The 21,744-nt window shown below is 39.1% G+C and overlaps 1 protein-coding gene across 2 annotated transcripts in view; it reads right to left on the bottom strand.

The window, feature by feature from the left end:
• LOC136858067 (uncharacterized) overlaps positions 1-21,744 on the bottom strand; it is a 579,094-nt gene that overhangs the window by 122,469 nt on the left and 434,881 nt on the right. For both annotated transcript variants that reach the window (XM_067137317.2, XM_067137318.2), the window contains exon 16: positions 15,178-15,311. In XM_067137317.2, coding sequence (XP_066993418.2) covers positions 15,178-15,311 — 134 coding nt within the window. The remainder of the gene's footprint in view (positions 1-15,177; positions 15,312-21,744) is intronic.

The raw sequence follows: 21,744 nt of genomic DNA, 5'->3' as shown, positions 1-21,744 counted from the left end.
GGCCAGCTATTATCACTGGACGCCTGTTAAATTTTATATACTCTTTTTAGAAATTCAGTGAAGAGGGAGTCACTCAACACTACTACACTGTGCAAAATCATTGTTGCATTATGTAATTATATTACTTTTTGCGGAATGAATAACAGGAATTTTATTTTTTAAATGAAAATACTGTCATTCCCATGCAAGGAATTGCAAATTGTAGCTTGTACGCTTAACCCCTGTATTTTTGTAGATTGTAACACAAAAATTATAATGTGTGCATTTTCTTGGAATGAATAACCATAAGAAAATAAAACTAACTGTCAGTATAAAGTGCAGTAGAAATCAAACCAGAATATCTTGAAAAGGTTAGTAATTTTTGTTGTGATTATAGAGTTTTATTTTAAATAATGTATCCCAATCAGCACTTCGCTGAGAAGTGGAGGAGAACTTCATAATCACGACTGGAGGTCGCTTTCCTGCAAAACGTGTTCGCTCTCTCGCTTCACTGCAACGCATGCTTGTTACGTACGCTGCCCGCCTTTACGTCACATCAGTCTGGCTGCACTGGGCTAGCCTCAACGGGCACCCAGCTGAACACCTCTGGGCTACAAGGAGGCTAAAATTCTCACCTTTGATGCCATAGAACGTATTGATGTCGGCTGCACTTCTGTGCCGCTATTTGGCTAATAATCAGTAGATGCCTTGCTCAACCAGCTGATGTATGAAATTTCTCATACATTACATTGAGCTGAGCTGCTCTGGCTGTTGTGACTGCCTTCTTTGCTGATTGCTAGCTTCACAGTACGCCTTTAGATTTTCTTATGTTTCTGATTTGAGGAACACCTAATAGAGTTTCTTCTTTGCACAGACCTTGTTTTTGACCACCTCAGTTCACAACCATGGTAAATAGTCTATCCTACGATGCCCAAGCTTTGTCATACCACGTTCTTGAAAACTGTATGGACATTTTTCTTTAGAGAGATTCATATAGTTCCAACATCCCTAATGAGTGGTAGTGTGATGCAAGAAATGATAGCAGTTTCCTCTACTCTCAGTCACTACCATTCTATTGTCTTTGGACCATTTTGCTCTTCTTTCTTTTGTGATGGAGGTTCGATGTGCAGTTGAACAACCAGTGGACGACATCGTGCTGCCACTGTTTATTAAGGAATGACTTTAGTATCACCAATGAAAATTATGTCATGTCAGAGAAGAATGATATCTATCTGGCTTGTTCGAACCACTATAGTCAGTCCACAGATGGAAAGGTTACATCTTAAAAAATGTACTGGTAATAACCAATCATTGTTCGCCTTTTGCAAAATTTAAGATTCTCTTCCCATCCTGATTTGTGCTGACAATTCCATGGTAACGATAGCCTTCTGCTGCTGAATCAGTGAGTCCATTCAAATCATTGCAGATGATAAGCATGCCTCCCTGTGGCACGTCTATGACTTTATTGTCAAACATGTTCCAAAAGTCTTCTTTCACAGTCTGAGAACAGCCAGTTTGTGAAGTGTGGCAGCAGGAGACGTGAATCTTTCCTGCATCAGTAATCACAATTATCTTCATTAGGAAGTCTCTACATCCCTCTACCTTAGCAAGGGAGTCTCAAAATCTCTCACTAACAATCAGCTCAATGCCATTAGTAGTTCTGGTGCTGCCAATATATACGATCTTAAAGCCCATATATGATCTTAAAACCCTCCTCTGTTGTATGTGCTTTTGCAGTACTCCACTTGGTCTCTTATAATGTGCAGAAGTTGATCCTTTGACTCCTAAATGCCTCAACCAGTTCATGTGTCTTTCCTGTCATGGTGCTTACATTGAGGGAAGCAAAACGTGTGTCCTGAACTCTTCTGTTTAACTGGCACTACACAGGTAATGCCATTAACCCTTGCTCACTTTTAGAGTCAAATGGGTGCTGATACACGCCACCTGTTGGGGATGCCCTAGCCTTCATCCCACTAATTTTATCTTTTGACGCTGAACCATACTGACACGGCAGTAATTGTAAATGACTGGCCCGTAACACAGGTCTGTCGCTGATCCACAGTTTTAAGTGGTGGGCCTAGTCCTTGTTCATACAACATCACAGGATGGCCACAGGATGGGAGTATTCTCAATAAAATACAGGAGTGATTTACCATTGCCTTCTCCCATACAGTGTTCCATGCTGTTGTTACCCATTTGATAATGAGCCTCAGAAAATCTCCTATATTGCTGTTGCCCAGAATACGAGCTGCAGTCACCCCTACCATAGAGAACAGATGATGTTTTAGGCGTTCAGGTAGAGATGAGCAATAAGCGGTTTCAGGCTTGGCTGGGCTTGTCTGAAAGCTAAGCTAGGCTTGCATTGTGCGACAGCACTGAAGAGCTACACTAGGCTTGCGTACCGGCCAAGCTGGCTGAGCAGCAATTACTAGCGTGCTGCGTTCACTAACAGTTTGCACCTTTCCCTTCCGAGTTAAATGAAATAAATATTTGGTATTGTTGTGTAAGTAATGTAGTTGTAATAATCAAGACTGACTACCGGGAATGCCACCAGGATAGCGCCCTAGCTACTCATCCGCTTCCAGGTGTGATTCTCGGTACTAGATGATCGACCCAAAGGAGCATGTTTAGTATCGTTGGACTGCTATCTCCTCCTAAATCATTCATGACTTCTTTGAAAGGTTCTAGGAAGTAAATCAAGTCACTCATGAGTTCTTTATTGATTGCTTCCAGTTTTTACTTTACACAGGAAATTTAATTTGTTCTCCAATTCCATACATACATATCTCCATTTTTAGATGGAGTAATATTAATCATACATGTTTCAACTTGTTTGAGCCATATTCAGTGAAGAAAGTTAATTTTTCTTACATTATTAATATTAAAAGGATATGTTAAAACACAATGAAGAAGACAGTGGAAACAAATGAGACATGATAGAATTAAAACAATAAGTAATTATGGCGAGGTTGTAGACCTCTTAGTCTAGATGTGCAGTGTGTCGCAATTAAAAAACGAGGACGAATTCACTGTGCTAAAATTTAAAATGACAGTCTGTCTTTATTGAGTCACAATCTCAAATAGTCAAGAGGGCAGCGTGAATTGAAAAACTATATTTGAGAATAAAACAAATGCCAGGTAAAATGTACGTGACTCATAGTGCAAATCGTCAATAAAGTTCAAATCTGTAATAGAAAAAGTGTGTATGAGAAACTTGGGCTAATAAGTAAAAAATCATATCTGAAAATCTATTTTATTTGAGAGCGTTGCGATGTTCAGCAGATCTTATAACAAAATTGTGGCCTGTTTGACCAACATAGCTGGAATTACAGGTTTGGCATTCTAATCTCCAGAGTTCAAGTATTTATCATTATTGTTATTGTTGATGGTGTGCAGATTGAAAATAAGTCTGGAGTCGGTGTGGGAGATTCTAAATGCTTTTTTTTTACATGAACAAAGCACAAACTTTTTTTTTTACAGAAAAGAACTTCGTAACACCTAAAAAAGATACAACAAATAAAATACAAAGAGACCTGAAAACCATTATTAAGAATGTTTTGTTTTTGTTTAATGACCTTGAAAAATCCAAAATGATTATCATGAATCCGAAGCTTCCCACAGCGAAAGCGCTACCCAAGATCCATAAAGCCGACGTCCCCATAAAGCCCATTATCAATTTCGGAAATAGTCCAACCTACAAAGTATCTCAGTTCATTCACGAATTCCTTAAATCACACTATCATTTTCAAGCCAATACGTCAGTGAAAAATTCCATGGAATTTTGCAATAAAATGAAGTATTTTAATTTATTCAAATATCATGCACTTCATTCATTTGATATTATTAACATGTTTGCTAATATGCCCATTAACAACACCGTACAATTAATTAAGAACAATCTTACCTAATTCAGTTAATTAAGTAGAGGTGAAATTGAACAATTTATTTCGATTCCAAAATTCACACTGAATAACAATTTCTTCACTTTCAGTAATGTCATTTACCAAGAGATGGGTCTTCCCATGGGGTCACAGGCCTCAGGGATCCTTGCGGATATTTACATCGATCATTTAGAACATTCTCACACCATTGGTAAGATTAGCAGAATTCAACAATGAGCACGCCATGTGGATGACACAACTGCCATTTTAAGACTCTCGTATTAATAACAGCAACACAGTACTTCAACTTCTCAACTCCACTGATCCACATATAAAATTCACCAGAGAGTCAGAAAACAATAATGCTCTTAATTACCTGGATTTAACCATTATGCACAACTACAAGACTTTATCCTTTAATATATACAGAAAACCCACCCATACCATCAATACCATCCAACAAACTTCTCTGCACCCAGGCATACATAAGAAAGCAGCTTACAACAGTATGGTACTCAAAGCATTAATCGTCTCTTATTTTCGCAAAAAATTACAAAAAGAAATAAAACACTATTTACAATATTGCAGAATACGACGACTTCAGCAAAACATTCGTCAACAGAATCATCAATAGATATAAGAGCAGACCTAAGACTACCCTAGAAAAAGATTCCGCTCGTAAAGAGAAGTTTTTTCTACTTTCACATTCAATAGTAGTATCATTTACCAAATTTCTAATGCCTTTAAAACAACACAACATTAAAATAGCACTTAGAACCTTCCACACCAACTCCAGATTTATTTTCAATCTGCACTATCAACAACAACAACAACAACAACAACAACAATAATAATAATAATAATAATAATAATAATAGATACTTGAACTTTGGAGTTTACAAATTAGAATGCCAATCCTGTAATTCCAGCTATGTTGGTCAAACAGTCCGAAATTTTGTTATAAAATATGCTGAACATCACAGCACTCTCAAATAAAATAGTTTTTCAGATATGAGTGAGCATCATAAAGAATCCGGTCATGAATATACAATAGATAAAGATCTTAAGATCTTGCATTATGAGCAAAGAGGCACCTTGCTCAACATTCTCGAGAGCATCTACATCGATATAGATCTGTTTAGGAACCCCTCTTATAATTTAAATGAAATCAACGAGAGAAAAAAAAACCACATTCTACTTGAAACGTCCATTCCATACATTAATTTTGTAAGCAATTCTATAATAAAAACAAACCCCGCCTCCATCTCTCCAACTAAACACCACTCCTCGCCCTCCCTCTCCCCACCAGCTCAGCACCTCCCTACCCTTCTCCCTTCACTCCTCCCATCCTAGCAAACACAGCTGAGCCAGCAACAGACACGATCAGTGAAAGCGGGACCACTACATTGAGAAGGTCAGGCCATTTGAGAGGGCAACTCTTTAATCAGTAAGTTTAAAGCTTTCTTCACGCTTATTTTTTACTTATTAGCCCAGGTTTCTCATACACACATTTTCCATTACAGATTTCAACTTCATTGATGGTTTCCACTATGAGTCACATACATTTTACCTGGCATTTGTTTTATTCTCAAATATAGTTTCTCAATTCATGCCCCCCTCTTGACTATTTGAGATTGTGACTCAATGAAGACAGACTGTCATTTTAAATTTTAGCACAGTGAATTCATTCTCATTTAAAAAAAAAAATTGCAACACACTGCACGTCTAGACTAAGAGGTCCAAAACCTTGCCATAATTACTTACTGTTCTAATTCCATCATGTCTCATTTGTTTCCACTGTCTTCTTCATTGTGTTTTAACATATTCTTTTAACATCAATTATGTAAAAATTGTAACTTTTTTTACTGCAGATGGCTCAAACGAGTTGAAACATGCAAGCTTAATATTAATCCATATAAAGATGAAGATATGTATGTATTGAATAGGAGGACAAATTAAATTTCCTTTGTAAAGTGAAAACCGTCAATATGGAACGATTTTAATATCTTGTAATGCTTCCAGTTTATTTCTCACTTTTTCTACTTTCTCTGTTTTGCCTGCAGTTGAAGCCGATAGGAACTCAATTTTACCATACTGATTACGTAAAGATTTTGGCATGATTAAGTTTATTATTCCATCTTGTTTCTACACTCTGATACAGAGTATGCTCGACACAACTAAATCTGTACGTTTGAAAAAGGCCACAGATTTCTGTGTTTCTTTAATTATGTATTCTACGTCCTGCATGTGAGAATTAAGAAAAACATCTTGGAATGTGTGCTGCAAAACTATATTTTAAAAATACCTCCACAAGGTATTCAGATAAAGCCTTTGTGAACCTTTAAGGCATATTAACTGTATTTAATTTTGGTCCATATTGATGATTTATCACTATTAACAAGGATGAGAAGGTCTACCTATTCAATAGTGTATATAATAAGTTAATATTTTTTATTACATAGGGACTAGTTTTGACCCTTTGTATTGGGTCATCTTAAATGGAAAAGAACATTAAATGTAACTTGAAAGCACCAACACCTAATATAACACTACTGGCATGTCTTGAAGCACTGATGAAATATGTTGTGGTCATACAAGACTCCATTAAAATTGATATCTCTTGCACGTATGTCCAACATTTTTTTGGTCACTTTTTCTGTTAAGATAATTATTAAGGGGCAGATTTTAAAATGACATGTCATATTTTTGCTTGAAAAGTCATATTTTGGATAAATTTAAGATATTGATCATATTTCTTCTTGATGCACATATTTCCTGTCCTATTTTAAGGAATTTCATAATGAGTGAATTTTTGTGGCAAGCTATTCAGTGAAGGAATCTTGTTGCAATAGTTCGGGAGTCTATTTGTGGACTGAATATTATTCTGTATGCGGGAATGGGCAGGTAGCAGGTAACTGGAATTATGAACAAGGGATCTTCTTGGAATTTCCTAATGAGGAGCACAAAGTGATTGACAATACTCAGGAGAAAGGTATCCTGGGGTGCATACGTAGGTAATGAACTGGTGTTTCTGTTTCGTAGACAACAGAAGACTGTCTGGGTTGTTTTGAGACCATTTCTTGAGTGTAGTTTCAACATGCCTAAACCAAAGTGTTCAGAGAGTGTGAAATTAAGGCAGTTTGTTAAGTAATTCGGGCAGCAGAAGTTTAGTAGTGATGGTGTTACTTTATATTGTGGGGCCGATGACCTAGATGTTAGGCCCCTTTAAACAACAAGCACCATTATCATCATTTTATATTGTAAACTGTGTGAAGTGATGGTATGTGCTCAGAAACGTTTTAATGTTCAACAATACTGCGCTACAACTAAACATCAGAAGTGCTTAATAAAATCTTCTGTGGCAGAGAATACGCAGCGTTAGCTTTTTTGAAAGGGCCTCATGTGCAGCTACTGCTCCGTCAGGCAACAGATCGGAATTCTGTAAGGATCTCTGCAGTATGATGGTTACTTCATATATTTCCTTGAAAAAACTGAACAGTACCAGCTTCAAGTCCTTCTTAGAGAAGTATATTAGTCAACCTATTCCCAATGAATCAACTTTGAGAAAATGTTATATTTCGAATCTCTATGAAGATGTTTTAAAGAAGATAAGATCTGAAGTTCTCAACCACAAGATATGGGTTTCATTAGATGAAACAACCTGACGTAAATCGGAGGTACATAGCTGAAATAATTATTGGTATTCAGAAAAATGAAAAGCCCGGTAATGTATTTCTCCTGATTTGTGCGGTTTTAGAGAAAGTAAATCATTCCTCCATTGCAGTGCTGTTTGATGATGCTATGAAGTTAATGTGGCCAGATGGGGTAAAAAGAAATAACATACTATTTCTTGTAACTGATGCCGCCCCGTACATGAAGAAGGCAGCCAAAGGACTAAATTTACTTTATCTGAAAATGGTCCATGCTTGCCCATGCTTTCCATAGAGTGGCCGAAGAGGTTCGGATCAACTATCCTGAAGTAGATAAGTTAATTAAAAATGGCAAGAAAGTATTCCTGAAGGCTCCACTTCAAGTTCAAAAGTTGAAAGAAACTGCACCTACTCTGCCTCTTCCACCTCAGCCTGTCCTTACTTGTTGGGGAACTTGGCTTGATGTTGTTCAATATTCCTGCAGCAATTAGGATTCCTTCAAGATGGTTGTTTAAAGAATTTGATCCTTGCGATTCCGTGGCAGAGAATAGGCAGCGTTTGCTTTTCTGAAAGGGCCTCATGTGCAGCTACTGCTCCGTCAGGCAACAGATCAGAATTCTGTAAGGATCTCTGCAGGATTGTGCAAAATTTGTTTACTTCTGCCAGCTTGGTCAGAAATTTGGCATTCATATCGTCAAATTTTGGTGTGATACCAAATCAATCACTCGGCTTTAAACTGTGGGGCTTCCACTAAGTAACATGTTGGATATTGTGAATAACATTGAGTGTGATTTAAAGACAGGGAAGGGTAAAGTGGCTGAAAAAATTTCTGAAAAACTGCAAAGAGTGTTGTTCTCAAATGAAGGTTATTCTATGCTTTGTAAGATAACTGATATTCTTTGTGGACACTGTACAACATTTGGGGAATTTCAGCCGCAGTTTTCTCCGAAGGACATAACCTTGTTCAAATTTGCCCCCTTAACATCGTGTGACGTTGAGCGGAGTCTCTCCAGGTACAGAAACATTCTGTCTGACTAGCGAAGAGGGTTCGAGTTTGACATTGAAAATACACATGATCATCCAGTGCTATTTCACTGCCAGAAAGGAATACTAAGACCAGGTATGGATATTTTCATAGTCATTTTTATAGAAATTTGCTGATTCAGAACTAGTCAAATACGTAGGTGGTTTGAAAAGTTCTCAGAATGTACTAGAATGAAGTAACTTACCTCGGTGGAACTGATTTTATTTTTCAACATAGTCTCCCTGTAGACTAATGCACTTGGTCCAGCAATGTTCCAATGCCTTGATAGCATGTTAAAAATGAGATTCCTCCAGGCCTGCAAATACCTCTCCAATTCGGCTGTCAGTTCTTCCCTTGTAGAAAATCTCCGTCCACCGAGGAAAATTTTCAGCTTGGGGAATAGATGAAAGTCTGATGGTGCCAAATCAGGTGAATAAGGTGGATGTGGCAACAATTCGTACCTCAGTTCATGAAGTTTTGCCATGGCAATAACACTTGTGTGTGGCGGAGCGTTGACCTGATGAAAGATGACTTTTTTCCTAGCCAAACCAGGCCTTGTTTCGCGTATCTTTTCCTGTAGTTGGTCTAGGAGGTTTGCATAGTATTTTCCCGTAATTGTTTGGCCAGTAGAAAGATAATCTATCAGCAGAATGCCTTTTGCATCCCAGAAAACTGAGGCCATGACCTTTCCGGCCGAACGCACTGCCTTTGCTTTCTTTGGTGGTAGTGAATCAGCATGTTTCCACTGCTTTGACTGCTGTTTTGTCTCAGGGGTATAGTAGTGGACCCAAGTTTCATCTGTAGTCACAAACCGGTGCAAAAAATCTTGTTGGTTGCACTGAAAACGGGCCAGACTTTGTTCGGACATTTCCAATCTGGTGCATTTATTGTCCAATGTAAAGAGCCGCGGCACCCATCTTGCGGATAATTTTTTCATACCCAATTCTTCGGTTAAAATATAATATACCCGTTCAGAAGACATCCCTACAGCTTCAGCAATCTCCCACACTTTCAGTCGACGATCCTCCATGACCATTTTATGCACTTTTGCGATAAATTCTGGGGTCGTAACACTTTTTGGCCGTCCACTACGCGGATCATCATCCAAGCTCTCCCGACCAAATTTAAACTCGCTGGTCCACTTGGCAACAGTTGAAAATGAAGGAGCAGAGTCCCCCAGTGTGTTCTGAAAGTCGGCATGAATTTCCTTTGCTTTCATACCTTTCTTTACGAAGTATTTAATCACTGCTCGAATCTCAGTTTTTTCCATTGTCACAAATCACTACGTGGGAACAACAACAAAGAGTTGTCACTACCACACTCCTGCAGCTAGAGCACTGACGTGCCACGTGTTCACTCACAAAGGATGTGTGATTATTGCGCGGGAACCTCTTTGCTCTAGCACTGACATCTAGCGGTGATTCCGAGAACTTTTCAAACCGTCCTCGTACTTTATCAGATCATCATCCGTTGCTAATTATTTTTTGATTTTTCAGGATAAGTGTGCTGCCATTTCTGAAGATAAAAAAAGAACTTTGTGATTAAATGAAATTGAATGTAACAAACAAAACTGACAAATGTTCATTTATAGGCCTAAATTAAACAATTATAATGCAGGATCATATTTTCTCCTTTTTTGGTCATATATTAAAGATTTTTGGATCATATTTGCTTGCAAATTCTGAAGAATTTTAGGTCATTAAAATCTGCCTCTTAATAATCGTAGTCTTAATATAAAATAGCACATTGCACAGTACATGCTGTATGTCCAACACTTCTGTATCACTTTTTCTTGAAATTGTAGTTTTAATATAAAACAGTAAAATCTTGCACATATTCCTTAAAAGAAAAGGTGATGCAAAAGTGCTGGACATAGGCTATGTGCAAGATTTTACTGTTTTATATTAGAACTAAGAATTCCTTAAAAAATAAAGTGATACAAAAGTGCTGGACATATGCACAATGTACTGTTTTATATTAAGACTACAATTATCTTAGAAGAAAAAGTGACACGAAAGTATTGGACATATGTGCAAAAGACATTGATTTTAACAGACTCATGTGCAACCACAACATATTCCATCAAGGCTTCACGACATGCCAATAGTGTCACATTAGGTGTTGGTGTTTTCAAGTTACATTTAATGTTGTTTTTCATTTATAATTTAAGGCTGAAGATGACCCGATACAAGGGTCAAAACTAGTCCCTATGTTATTTTATTTTTTATTTTACATTTCATGACCTACAATGGACCACTCTAGTCAATTGTACAAAGGATTTCTTGATTTCCTTTGAGCCCAATATTTTTTTCATTCTGAGAGATGCTTTCTTTGTTCTGTTGAAAATACCCTCCTATTGGACCTTTTATTGGTCCTTGTCTGTAGCCTGGTGTGTATGTCTTGAAGTATCTTAATTTTTTCTGTTTTCTTTTTGAGATCATCTATTGTTATTTGTAGTTCTTTAATCTCCTCCCTATGTAATAAATAATATTAACATTTTATATACAGTAATGAATAGGTGGACCTTTTCGTCCTTGTTAATAGTAACCGTTAAGGCCTACCAATATTCGCACCTTGATCTGTTACAAACGTAACCCTCTGTAAATCTGGCAGCTGAATTCCTAACGCAGCATAATGAATAGTAAATTTTTCACAATATTTTCACCAGACTTGCGAGTATTGGGGAAGAGGCAGGTTAAAAGAACTCAGATTTTTATTGCCCACTCATTAATGTAGTGAACCTTAAGGGAAATAAAATGACTTTTTTTTGTTGTTATCATCCGTCCACATGTTTGTAGTTGCAGTACAAGAATAACACTGTATTACGCCACGAAGTCCAATATTGTAGTGTTTATATATCATTGGTCATTTCATGACTTCACCAGGATACAGTCGTCCGGTGTGGTAGCACCTCAGATCCATTTTTGTTTCACCATTTGAAACCCTGCACCTGACTTAACATTGAAAGGGTGTAGGTTTACGGGACATATTTTAACACAGGACTCGGTTATTTTATGCTCTATAGAGATAGGAATAACTCGACTTCACGATACACTCAACTAACTCGAAGGAGAACGAGTGCAATACGTCTAGCTAATGTACTGGTACTTGAGCTTCGTAAGACAATTTTTAACAATTTTATTTATGTCGCACCGACACAGATAGGTCTTATGGCGACGATGAAATAGGAGTGGGAAGAAAGCGACCGTGGCCTTAATTAAGGTACAGTCCCAACATTTGCCTGGTGTGAAAATGGGATACCAAAGAAATCCATCTTCAGGGCTGCTGACAGTAGGGTTCGAGACCACTATCTCCCAAATGCAAACTGATAGCTACATAACCCAAACCACGCGCCTACTTGATCGGTCAGCTTCATATGAGGCACTGTCCTATTTTGCATTGCACAAATTCTGTTTTCTGTCTCTTGTCATTAACAACAACATTGAAAGGGACACATTTTAATGCACGCCTCTGTTATTTTATGTTCAATAGAGATAGGAATAACTCGACTTCACAATATACTCAACTGACTTGGAGGAGAACGAGTCAGCACTATTTTCTTTTAATGCATTCGATTCATTTTTGACTTTCATCTCGACTTCACTTAGAATTTCTATGTTCAACAATCATCTAACTGCACTGAATTGAAGACAGGTGTTCTGGATTTGTCACTAATGAGGCCTACGATCTTTGAGCTCGTCCTGACTTGACCTTGTGAATCACTGGGCTTGCTCACTTCCCAGCGTGAACACTAGGAAGCTTGTGCACACCAGCTGGCAATACCAATACACCATGTTTAGGCTGGCACCTGGAGAGGCAGGCAATTTCTTTTGCTTGAGTTCTCCTCTTTAGGTTCAGGTGGCACTTCCTTCACCCATGGGACCATCACACCACCTAAAGGGACCCACTGACCTGAAGCCTTGGTCCCTTTAGGGAGTTATTAACAGCCGGTCAACCCTCAGCATCAAGTCGCTGGAAGTACGCTCTACTCCATTACCATAGAAGTATAACACGTATCATACATCTTCATTATAGACTGTCATGCCTTTCAGCGTTCAGTCTGCAAGCCTCTGTGAATTTACTAAACGCTCCCATAACCCTCTATTTGTAACTAGTTCCGTAGCCACATTTCATTCAATAGCTCTTATCTTTACATCGTTAGAAACTGAATTGAATTATTGTCATCTTGATCTCCTTCTACTTATCTTACCCTCCATAACAGAGTCCATTGTTCTTCTCCATTCACCTCACAAGACCCCACCTCCAAAGCCGGTTTATGCGTACAGCTTCATCCATCCAGTTCATTCCTAACTTAGCTGATATATCCTCATTCTGAGTACCCTCCTGCCATTGTTTCCACCTACTTGTACCAGCAATCATTCTTGCTACTCTCATTTCTCTTATTTCTAACTTACGAATAACATCGAAGAAGCCATCACAGTCATGAAGGAGAAAACAATGGGGATCAAAATTAATGGCAAACAAGTACACTCTATAAGATTTGCCATACTAGCAGAAACAGGTAAAAGTATGCAGAGAATGATCAACATATTAGCAGAAACTTTAGGCAAATGGAACCTCAAAATTAATACAAGGAAAACAAAAACCATGACAATATGTAAAGACAAGAAAACACCTGTACACACTTAAAAATTGGCCCTGATAAAATAGAACAAGTGAAACAGTTTTGCTACCTAGGAACCCTGGTCACGAGTGATAATCGGAGCATATCAGAAGTCACAAAGAGGATAGCCATTGCAAAGAGAGCATTCCAAGATAAAAGGCATCTGCTGGCCAACAAACATATAGATATTCAAACTCGGAAGGCCTTTGCAAAAACTTTTGTATGGAGCGTGCTTCTGTGCAAAAAAAGAAAAAACTAGAGGCAGTTGAAATGTGGATCTGGAGAAGAATGCAGAGGATAAGTTGGACGGAAATGAAGAGCAATACCGAAGTCCTCAGAGAGGTAAGAGAAGAACAGAGTCTGATAACCGAAATTGAAAAACGGAAAATGAAATTTATTGGTCACATTCTGCAGCACGAGGAGTTCCTTTGTAATATCATTGACGGAAAAATTGCTGGAAAAAGAGGAAGAGGACGACCCAGAGTGTCTTACTTCAAGAACCTGCTTCTGAAGATGAAGTGCAAGACCTACGCTGAGTTGAAAAGACTGGCTCAAGATAGACAACTGTGGCTGCAGCGACAAGGCTTAGCCTTTAGAATATGATGATGATGATGATGATGATGATGATGATGATGAATAACATAACCTGAGTCCAGTCAGCTTTCACTCCCATAAAGCATAGCTGGTCTGAAAACAGACCAATGTAAAGACAGTTTCGTCCAGGAGTTGACTTCCTTCATACAAAATACTGTTGATCACAACTGTGAGCTCAATGCGTTTGCTTTGCTGCACCTTGATTCAATCTCATTTACTAAATTTCTATCCTGGGAGAAAACACATCCTAAATACTTGAAATTATCTACCTGTTCCACCTTTTTATCATTCAATTCTGTTGGATTTCTTACCTACTAACATCAATTTGGTCTTTGAAAGGCAAATTTTCATACCAGACACATTGCACCTATGTTATTTTCAAGTTCCAAGATAATAGACTGCAGGCTTTCGGCACAATCTGCCACTAAGACCAAGTCGTCAGCATTGGCCAAACTGCTCACTGCCTTTTCACCAAACTGAATCCCTCCCAGTCACTTAATATCCTTCAACAGAGGATACATGTGAACTATGAACAACAAAGGTGAAAGGGTGCAGCCTTGTCTGACCCCTGTAAGTATCTGGAACCAAGAACTCATTTTATCAATTCTCACTGCAGTCCATGAGATACCTCGATACATGTTGCAATCCTTCCTGTTCCCTTGCTCATTGATACGCACAATTACTGTACTGCTTTTGTCCCATTTCTACCAGGACTTTAAGGAGGCAATTGCACAGCATAGGCTTCACCAGCCGACCAACTCGTGTCTCTTTGCTGATACCTCGACACAGAGCCCAACGACGTGCATGGGCCTGCAAACATGCATTTTTAATTTCACTGTGCTTTCCCTCTTTTTCCAGTAAATGGGTGCTCTGTAGAGGCATTCTAGCTGTGGTGTTGGAGACTAATGGAAAGAATACCCTAGATGGCAAAAAAGATCAACCAGAATTGGAGAAAAGAGAAATCCTTGGAAAGAGCTATTAAAAGGAAGAGATTGGTTTATTGGAAACTGAAGGCAGGTTAATAATCAGGAGGCAAAGCAGAGGGGAAAAAAAGGAAGAAGCAGGCTGATTGCAGTTCAATGACCACATCATTGATGACGTGAATGCAAAATCCTATGTTGGAAGAAAAGGAGGAGTGGAGTAGAAGAATCGCTGCTAAGCAAGTTTCAGAATGAGGAACTAAAAAAAACAATACTCTACTACAGTACGCGAACCTTTTCTTCAGCCCTGAACTCCACAGTGCTGAATGGGAATTAGGGCTCAAGAAAAGGTTCGCGTACTATACAATTCAATGTATGACTAGTTTTGGTGGGAAAGAGTGACCACGAGTGATTACATGTTCAGATGCTTATCGAAATAGAAATATCAATGAGTTAAAGTGGTTTAACCATTACTACTAAAATTTATACCCAATTATTAACTTACTAGTCTCCTTAATGTGATGTGGTTCGATGGGACTGAGTTCTTCTCTTACTTCCTCCACCACTACATCAGCATCCACATCATCCTCTTCTTGCTCAGAATCATTCCTAGAATCCTCATCTTTTTCTGAATCGCTTCTACAACAAAATATAACATAATTTTCTAATTACACGTTGTACCACACTTGTCACTACATACACACAAGGAGTTCTCAAGATATTTGGAAAGAAACATAAAACTGGTAGCACATCAACAGGTTGGATCAGACAGACTGGGCTATAAATCTTACCTGGGTCCTCATGGAATGGGGAATAGGACGACAGAGGGCGAACATATTCTAGATCTTTGTATCAGGAACAATATGGTTGTAAGTAACACTTGGTTCAAGAAAAGGGACACGCATAAGATCACAAGATTAGTTGGGACGATCAATATGGAACTGTGATTGATTATATACTCGCCGACCAAGAAGTTTGGACAACTGTAAATGATGTCAAAGTAATTCCTAGAGAAAATTTGGATGGAGACCACAGGCTGTTGGTTGCAGATATCACAAAGAGAAGATCCCCTAAAGTCTACAACAAAAGAACACCAAAAGTAAAATCTTGGAGACTTTCTGAACCAAGGGTGAAGGAAATGTTTCGAGAAAATGTACGGAAGATGTTACCAAAAGAAGATCTGAGATCTGCAAATGAGGAATGGGATAACTTGAGGAGAGTATTGGTGAAGACAGCCGAGAGAGTACGTGGAAGGCAGAGCCAAATAAGAAAATCCAAAGAAACAGCATGGTGGAATGAAGATGTGAAAGCTGCTGTCTAAGCTAGAAATGGTGCCAGAAGAGCTTTGTACCGTGCCAGAGTGCGAGGAAATCAAAGTGAAATTGAGGATAAACTATCATTTTACAGAGAAAAAATATTACAGGTCAAAAGAAGTTGACATTCAGAAACGGAAATGCAAAGAAGATCTTGCCAATAGAATAGGGCAAAACAAACACAAGAAGCTCCTGCATAGCACTGTTAAAACAAAAGAAATGATAACAGTACTACCAACACAGTAGAGCTTCCAAATGGAGAGGTAACTAGTTTTTTTTTTTTTTTTTTGCTAGGGGCTTTACGTCGCACCGACACAGATAGGTCTTATGGCGACGATGGGATAGGAAAGGCCTAGCAGTTGGAAGGAAGCGGCCGTGGCCTTAATTAAGGTACAGCCCCAGCATTTGCCTGGTGTGAAAATGGGAAACCACGGAAAACCATCTTCAGGGCTGCCGATAGTGGGATTCGAACCTACTATCTCCCGGATGCAAGCTCACAGCCGCGCGCCTCTACACGCACGGCCAACTCGCCCGGTGAGAGGTAACTAGAAATGAAAATGAAATATTACAGGAGTTCAGCAGATATTTCAATCTTACTGAACTGTAATACAACTGACAGCACACAAGATGATCCTCTAAACCCTATAAATTATAATGTAGAAAGTTTGACCTGGCTGGAAGTGGAGACAGCAATATGTAAAATGAAAAACAAGTCTGCAGGATTGGATGAATTCAGTGCGGTCATGATCAAAGCACTTGGAGAAACTAGAATACAATGGTTGTACAGAGTACTAAATAAAATTTGGGAAGAAAATGAAAGCTCGAGTGACTTGAGGGAAGGAGTGATTATTCCACTATTTAAGAAAGCTGACCCAAAGAAGTGTAACAACTAGAGAGGTGTAACCGTTCTATCTCATGGTTTAAAAATATATGAGACCATCCTGGAGAGAAAAATCAGAAAATTTGTTGAACCTAAACTTGAGGAAGAACAACGTGGATTTAGAGCGAACAGATCAACACTAGACCTAATTTTTTTTGACAAGAATGCTCTTTGAAAAATACTGGGATAAGGATAGAATGGTTATAGTGGTATTCTTGGATATTGAGATGGCATATTATCATGTACCACATAAGCACACATGGGAATGTCTGAGACGTAAAGAAGTGCCAGATGAGATTACAGCTTGAGTAAAACAACTATATCGAGAGACAAAGAGCTGTATGCAAATTCAAGGAGGCAGATCAAACTGTTTTGAAACCAAGAGCGGAGTCCAACAAGGAAGTTGTCTATTACCACTTCTCTTCATTACTATTAATGGTTGAGGTTATAAAAGCAGTGAAAATGAAGGATCAGATAACAAATGCACTTGCATTTGCTGATGTTATGCTATGAAGTGAGACAGAAGCAGAACTTCATGCTAAACTAAATCTTTGGGAAGAAGAATTTGAAAGAATGTGAATGATCATCAGCTTAACTAAAACCGTAGCTTTAGTGATGAGTCGAAATCCTCAAGCAGTCCACCTATGAGTGCAAAATGAAGTCGACATTATCAATAACTTCAAATACTTAGGGAGCTTCGTTTCTTCTGACAATACCATACACCAAGAAATAGGCAAAAGAATACAAGCTGCATCAAAATTCTACTACTCCGTTTGTCAATTACTTTGGGACAACTCATTTCCCCAAGCTTGTAAGCTCACGCTGTACTAAACATATCCTGTACCAATTCTAACATACAGACTGGAAGCAGCAACATTGACTAGATCTGCACAAAGTCGCCGACAGGCCACTGAAACGAAGTTCCTTCGGTCATGTCTCCAAAAGACAAGGAGGGACAAAATAAGGAATGAAAGTATTTGGCAGCAACTTGGATTGGACAGGAGCCTGTTGGAAACCTTAGAATTAAGCAGATTACGATGGTATGGACATATGAGAAGGATGGCTCTAATTAGGACCCCAAGAGCATACTATGAAAGGAATGTTGTTGGTAAGAGGCCCAGAGGGAGGCCTCGTGATAGTTGGGAAAAGCAAATTTACAAAGACCTTGCCAAATGTGATGTAAATTGGCAGCAAAAGGTAGCACATGAGCTGTGGATGGACAGGACGAACTGGAAGAGGCTCGTAAACACCGGCACCCGGCTTGCTAGAGCAGAAAAATCGATTAATGATGTGGAGCACATCAACAAAAACATGTGTGATGAAAGATGAGAGTGAATCATTCAAACATAATGAATATCAAATAATGATACAGTTAATGATAAAGTTTATGAAACAAGACCTGTAAATACTCATTACATAGTTGCAAAGGTATTAAAATCCTATTCAATTTTACATCCCAACAAAAATCTGTTTAAATACCCAAAATATAATCTGGATAATAATAATACAACTAATTCTAAATCACACTTTACCAGGTCAAAAGGAAAATGCTTTGTTATTATTAATATTTCAACTCAGCAATAAGGGAATGCAAACTGGTTGAAGAAAGCTATCTGATTTTTATTCTGGCTTTCCAAACCTTTGTTGAGGTTATGTATACAAGTAGAGATGATTCAAATCCTTCTGCCAATTGAGAAGTTAGGTAATCCTATCCTCCAACCAGTGAACTAGGCCTAATGGAACAACTGTGTAAAAAAAGCAAGTGTGATCAGACAACCTTTCAAAGACTAAAATGATGCTGGTTACACAGAAACTAGAGCAGACTCAATGCTAGGCAGTAAACTCAATATTAGAGTATGTGGACTATTTCAAGTACAGTCAAATCTCCTCTAACAGGAATCTTTATTCAGTGGACACATCCCTATTTTCTTCAAAGTACCATATCAGGGTTCCCCTGACATTGGCGATCACAGTGGTGAATGTTATGCGATCTCTTGCTAGATGGAAAAGTTTTTCAACATTGTGAATTTCAGTCCATTCTTTGCTGTTTCCAAGCCATGATGTTTGCCTCCTCCCGACACCTCTTAAGACACTGTATTTTGCCTAGTACAATTCGTTGTAAGATCATGTAATGGTCATTTTGAGGATGTGGTCTGGTACTTCTTGGTTTGCTAGTCGAGCAATCCATTAAAAATCCTGAATATCCTCCAATGGCACATTTAAAAGGCTTCCTAGTGTTTCACCTCCCTACACAGACATTTTACCATAGAACCAATTTTATTTTACACAAGACACATGTTAAATAAGCCTCATGTAACTCTTTCAATGCTATGTTTTATATGCGTATGTAAACACTCTGTGCTCAGTTTTTGGATAAGCTGCAGTTTACTTTTGAAGTATTTCTGATGGCGATCAATTAAAGGCTTCAGCTTGTACAGTTCGCGTTTATTGTCGGTAGGTGTAAGGTTGTAAAAATGAAGCATGTTGAAAAGGGCATTTGTGGACCAATATTAAGAAAATTCCATTTTTAAAGTCTTATCATAAGCACTACAAGAGCAAAAACCACACACACATTGTCCACATTAGTGTCACTCCATTTCTGAAGTGTGTGGCACAATAATGTGAACCAATGCAGGGGTGAATAGACATAGAAATAAATCTATTTCTTGGGAACCATCACCTAATGTACTGTCTACTGAAAGTACAGAAAGTGTAAATGAGAGGAAATAAACTGGCCAGCACTCCAAGAAAATAATATCTTTTGTTTGCTGTTATAGAGATTGAGATTGCCTCACTTTGTCATCTTGGCATTCTTCGCTGATGTCCCTGTCAGCATCTTCACCATCGCTTTGTATCGTAAAATCACCAGCATCCCAAATTTCATTATCCGAGGCACTATCAACTAAACATTACTGAATTTCCTCATCACAGAGATGACTAGGATTATGCAGGACAGCCAGTTTTGCTGTAGTGTTTGGCTCTACAGTGACAGATATTTTACCGCTCCTAGAGAACCTAAGCTTATTGATATTACATGGAAGTAGTGGGAGGATCTCATCTTTTGATCTTCCTTGTATTTGAGTCACTCAACTTCAATTGTTCTAACGTTCCACACACTTTTATGGGCTTAGCAAGGTGAGCACTGAACAGAAACAAATATACACTGAGTGGCCAAAAGTCATGGAAAGGGGAATTCCATTAGAAAATGTGCCGTGTATGATTCCTGAGCATTGTGGCCAGCTGTGGCATAGCTGAGCAGTCTGCCACAGACACCAGTGTCGTGAAGATGGCAACTTGTTGCAAGTTAACAGATTTGAACGTGGGATGATCATCGGTGCACTGCGCATGAGCATAGCATTGCAGAGATTACATCAGAATTCGGGTATCTGAAGTCAACAGTGTCGAGGGTGGATCCTCAACATCACAGAGAGAATGTTACCACTAGCGTAAAGCGCAGCATGGGAAGACCACAGGTGTTTAACGAATGGACATCACGTTGCTGAATGGAAAAATCTTATTTCCCATAGAGGGAACTGGATATTTTTCACCAATACAGCTTGTCAAAAACAAATCAGATGTAAGGCTTTTCAGGCATTTGCTCTTACATCTGATCTGTTTTTCACAAGCTCTACTGGTGAAAAATATCCAGTTCTCTCTATGGGAACTAAGATATTTCCATTCGGAATTGCTAGGCGGGCAATAATTCCATTGTGGAGATTTATCTCCCGTATGCAGTTATCAGACTGTGCTTCTTATAATGGGCTTCTGATAAGTTCACCTGCATACACCCCAGCATCAGTGGGTAGGGTCTGACACATCCCACTCTGATGAGTCTAGTGTCACTTGTCAGACCTAAGACGAAACGCTGGTTAAAGAGCAAATGCCTGAAAAGCCTTACATCTGATCTGTTTCATCACGTTGCCTCCGTAGAACCATACTGGGAGCTCGAAAGGCTACTGTGAGTCAGATCACCACCCAGTTGAATGTTGGGAGTCAGAAACCCATTTCCACCAGGTCTGTAAGGAGGCAACTGCACCACATAGGCTTCACCAGCCGACGATCAACTCTTGTTCCTTTGCCAACACTTCGACACAAAGCCCAACAACGTGCATGGGCCTGCGAACATTGGCAGTGGACCATTGAACAGTGACGGTGTGTCGTATGGTCCAATGAATTCCGGTTTCATTTTTATCAAGCCAATGGGTACGTGAGTGTGGCGTATGCCCCATGAAGCTATGGATCCTGTGTGTCAACAAAGTTGTGTCCAGGTGGAAGGTGGCTCAGTTCTGGTCTGGGCGGCGTTCTCATGGTCGCAATTACGCCACATTGTCTGGCCGCAGGGAGCGCTGACAGGTGCGCGTCATGTAGACATCCTTTCAGACCAACCGCATCCCTTTCTGATCCTAGAGTACCCTAATGGAGATGCCATGTTTCAACAGGACAATGCGCCATGTCACCGATCTGTGGTGGCACACGGGTGGTTGGAGAAGCACTCCAGTGAAGTTATGACCATGGATTGACCCTCCAGATCCCCCAATCTTAATCCAATTGAGCATTCATGGGATGCTGCTGATGCTGGTATACGCTCCATGAACCATGCACCAACTACACAAGACTAATTGTGGATAGCAGTACAACATGCGTGGGACCCGAACCCTCCAGAACGATTTCAACACCTTGTAGAGGCGATGCCTCGCCGTATTGCTGCTGTTTTGAGGGCTTGCAAAGGAGCAATTCGTTATTAACATCATTCAGTGACTTCCCGTGACTTTTGGCCACTCAGTGTACAAGGATTTAGCACTGATATACATTATCATACAACGTATATATACAGGTTCAACAATGAAAGGGTTAAGTGGACATCTCCAAACTCTAACAG

The sequence above is a fragment of the Anabrus simplex genome, chromosome 1, assembly GCF_040414725.1.
Source record: "Anabrus simplex isolate iqAnaSimp1 chromosome 1, ASM4041472v1, whole genome shotgun sequence".
Classification (NCBI taxonomy): domain Eukaryota; kingdom Metazoa; phylum Arthropoda; class Insecta; order Orthoptera; family Tettigoniidae; genus Anabrus; species Anabrus simplex.
The sequence above is the reverse complement of the archived record's forward strand: the minus strand, read 5'-3'. Positions and strand labels throughout refer to the sequence as shown.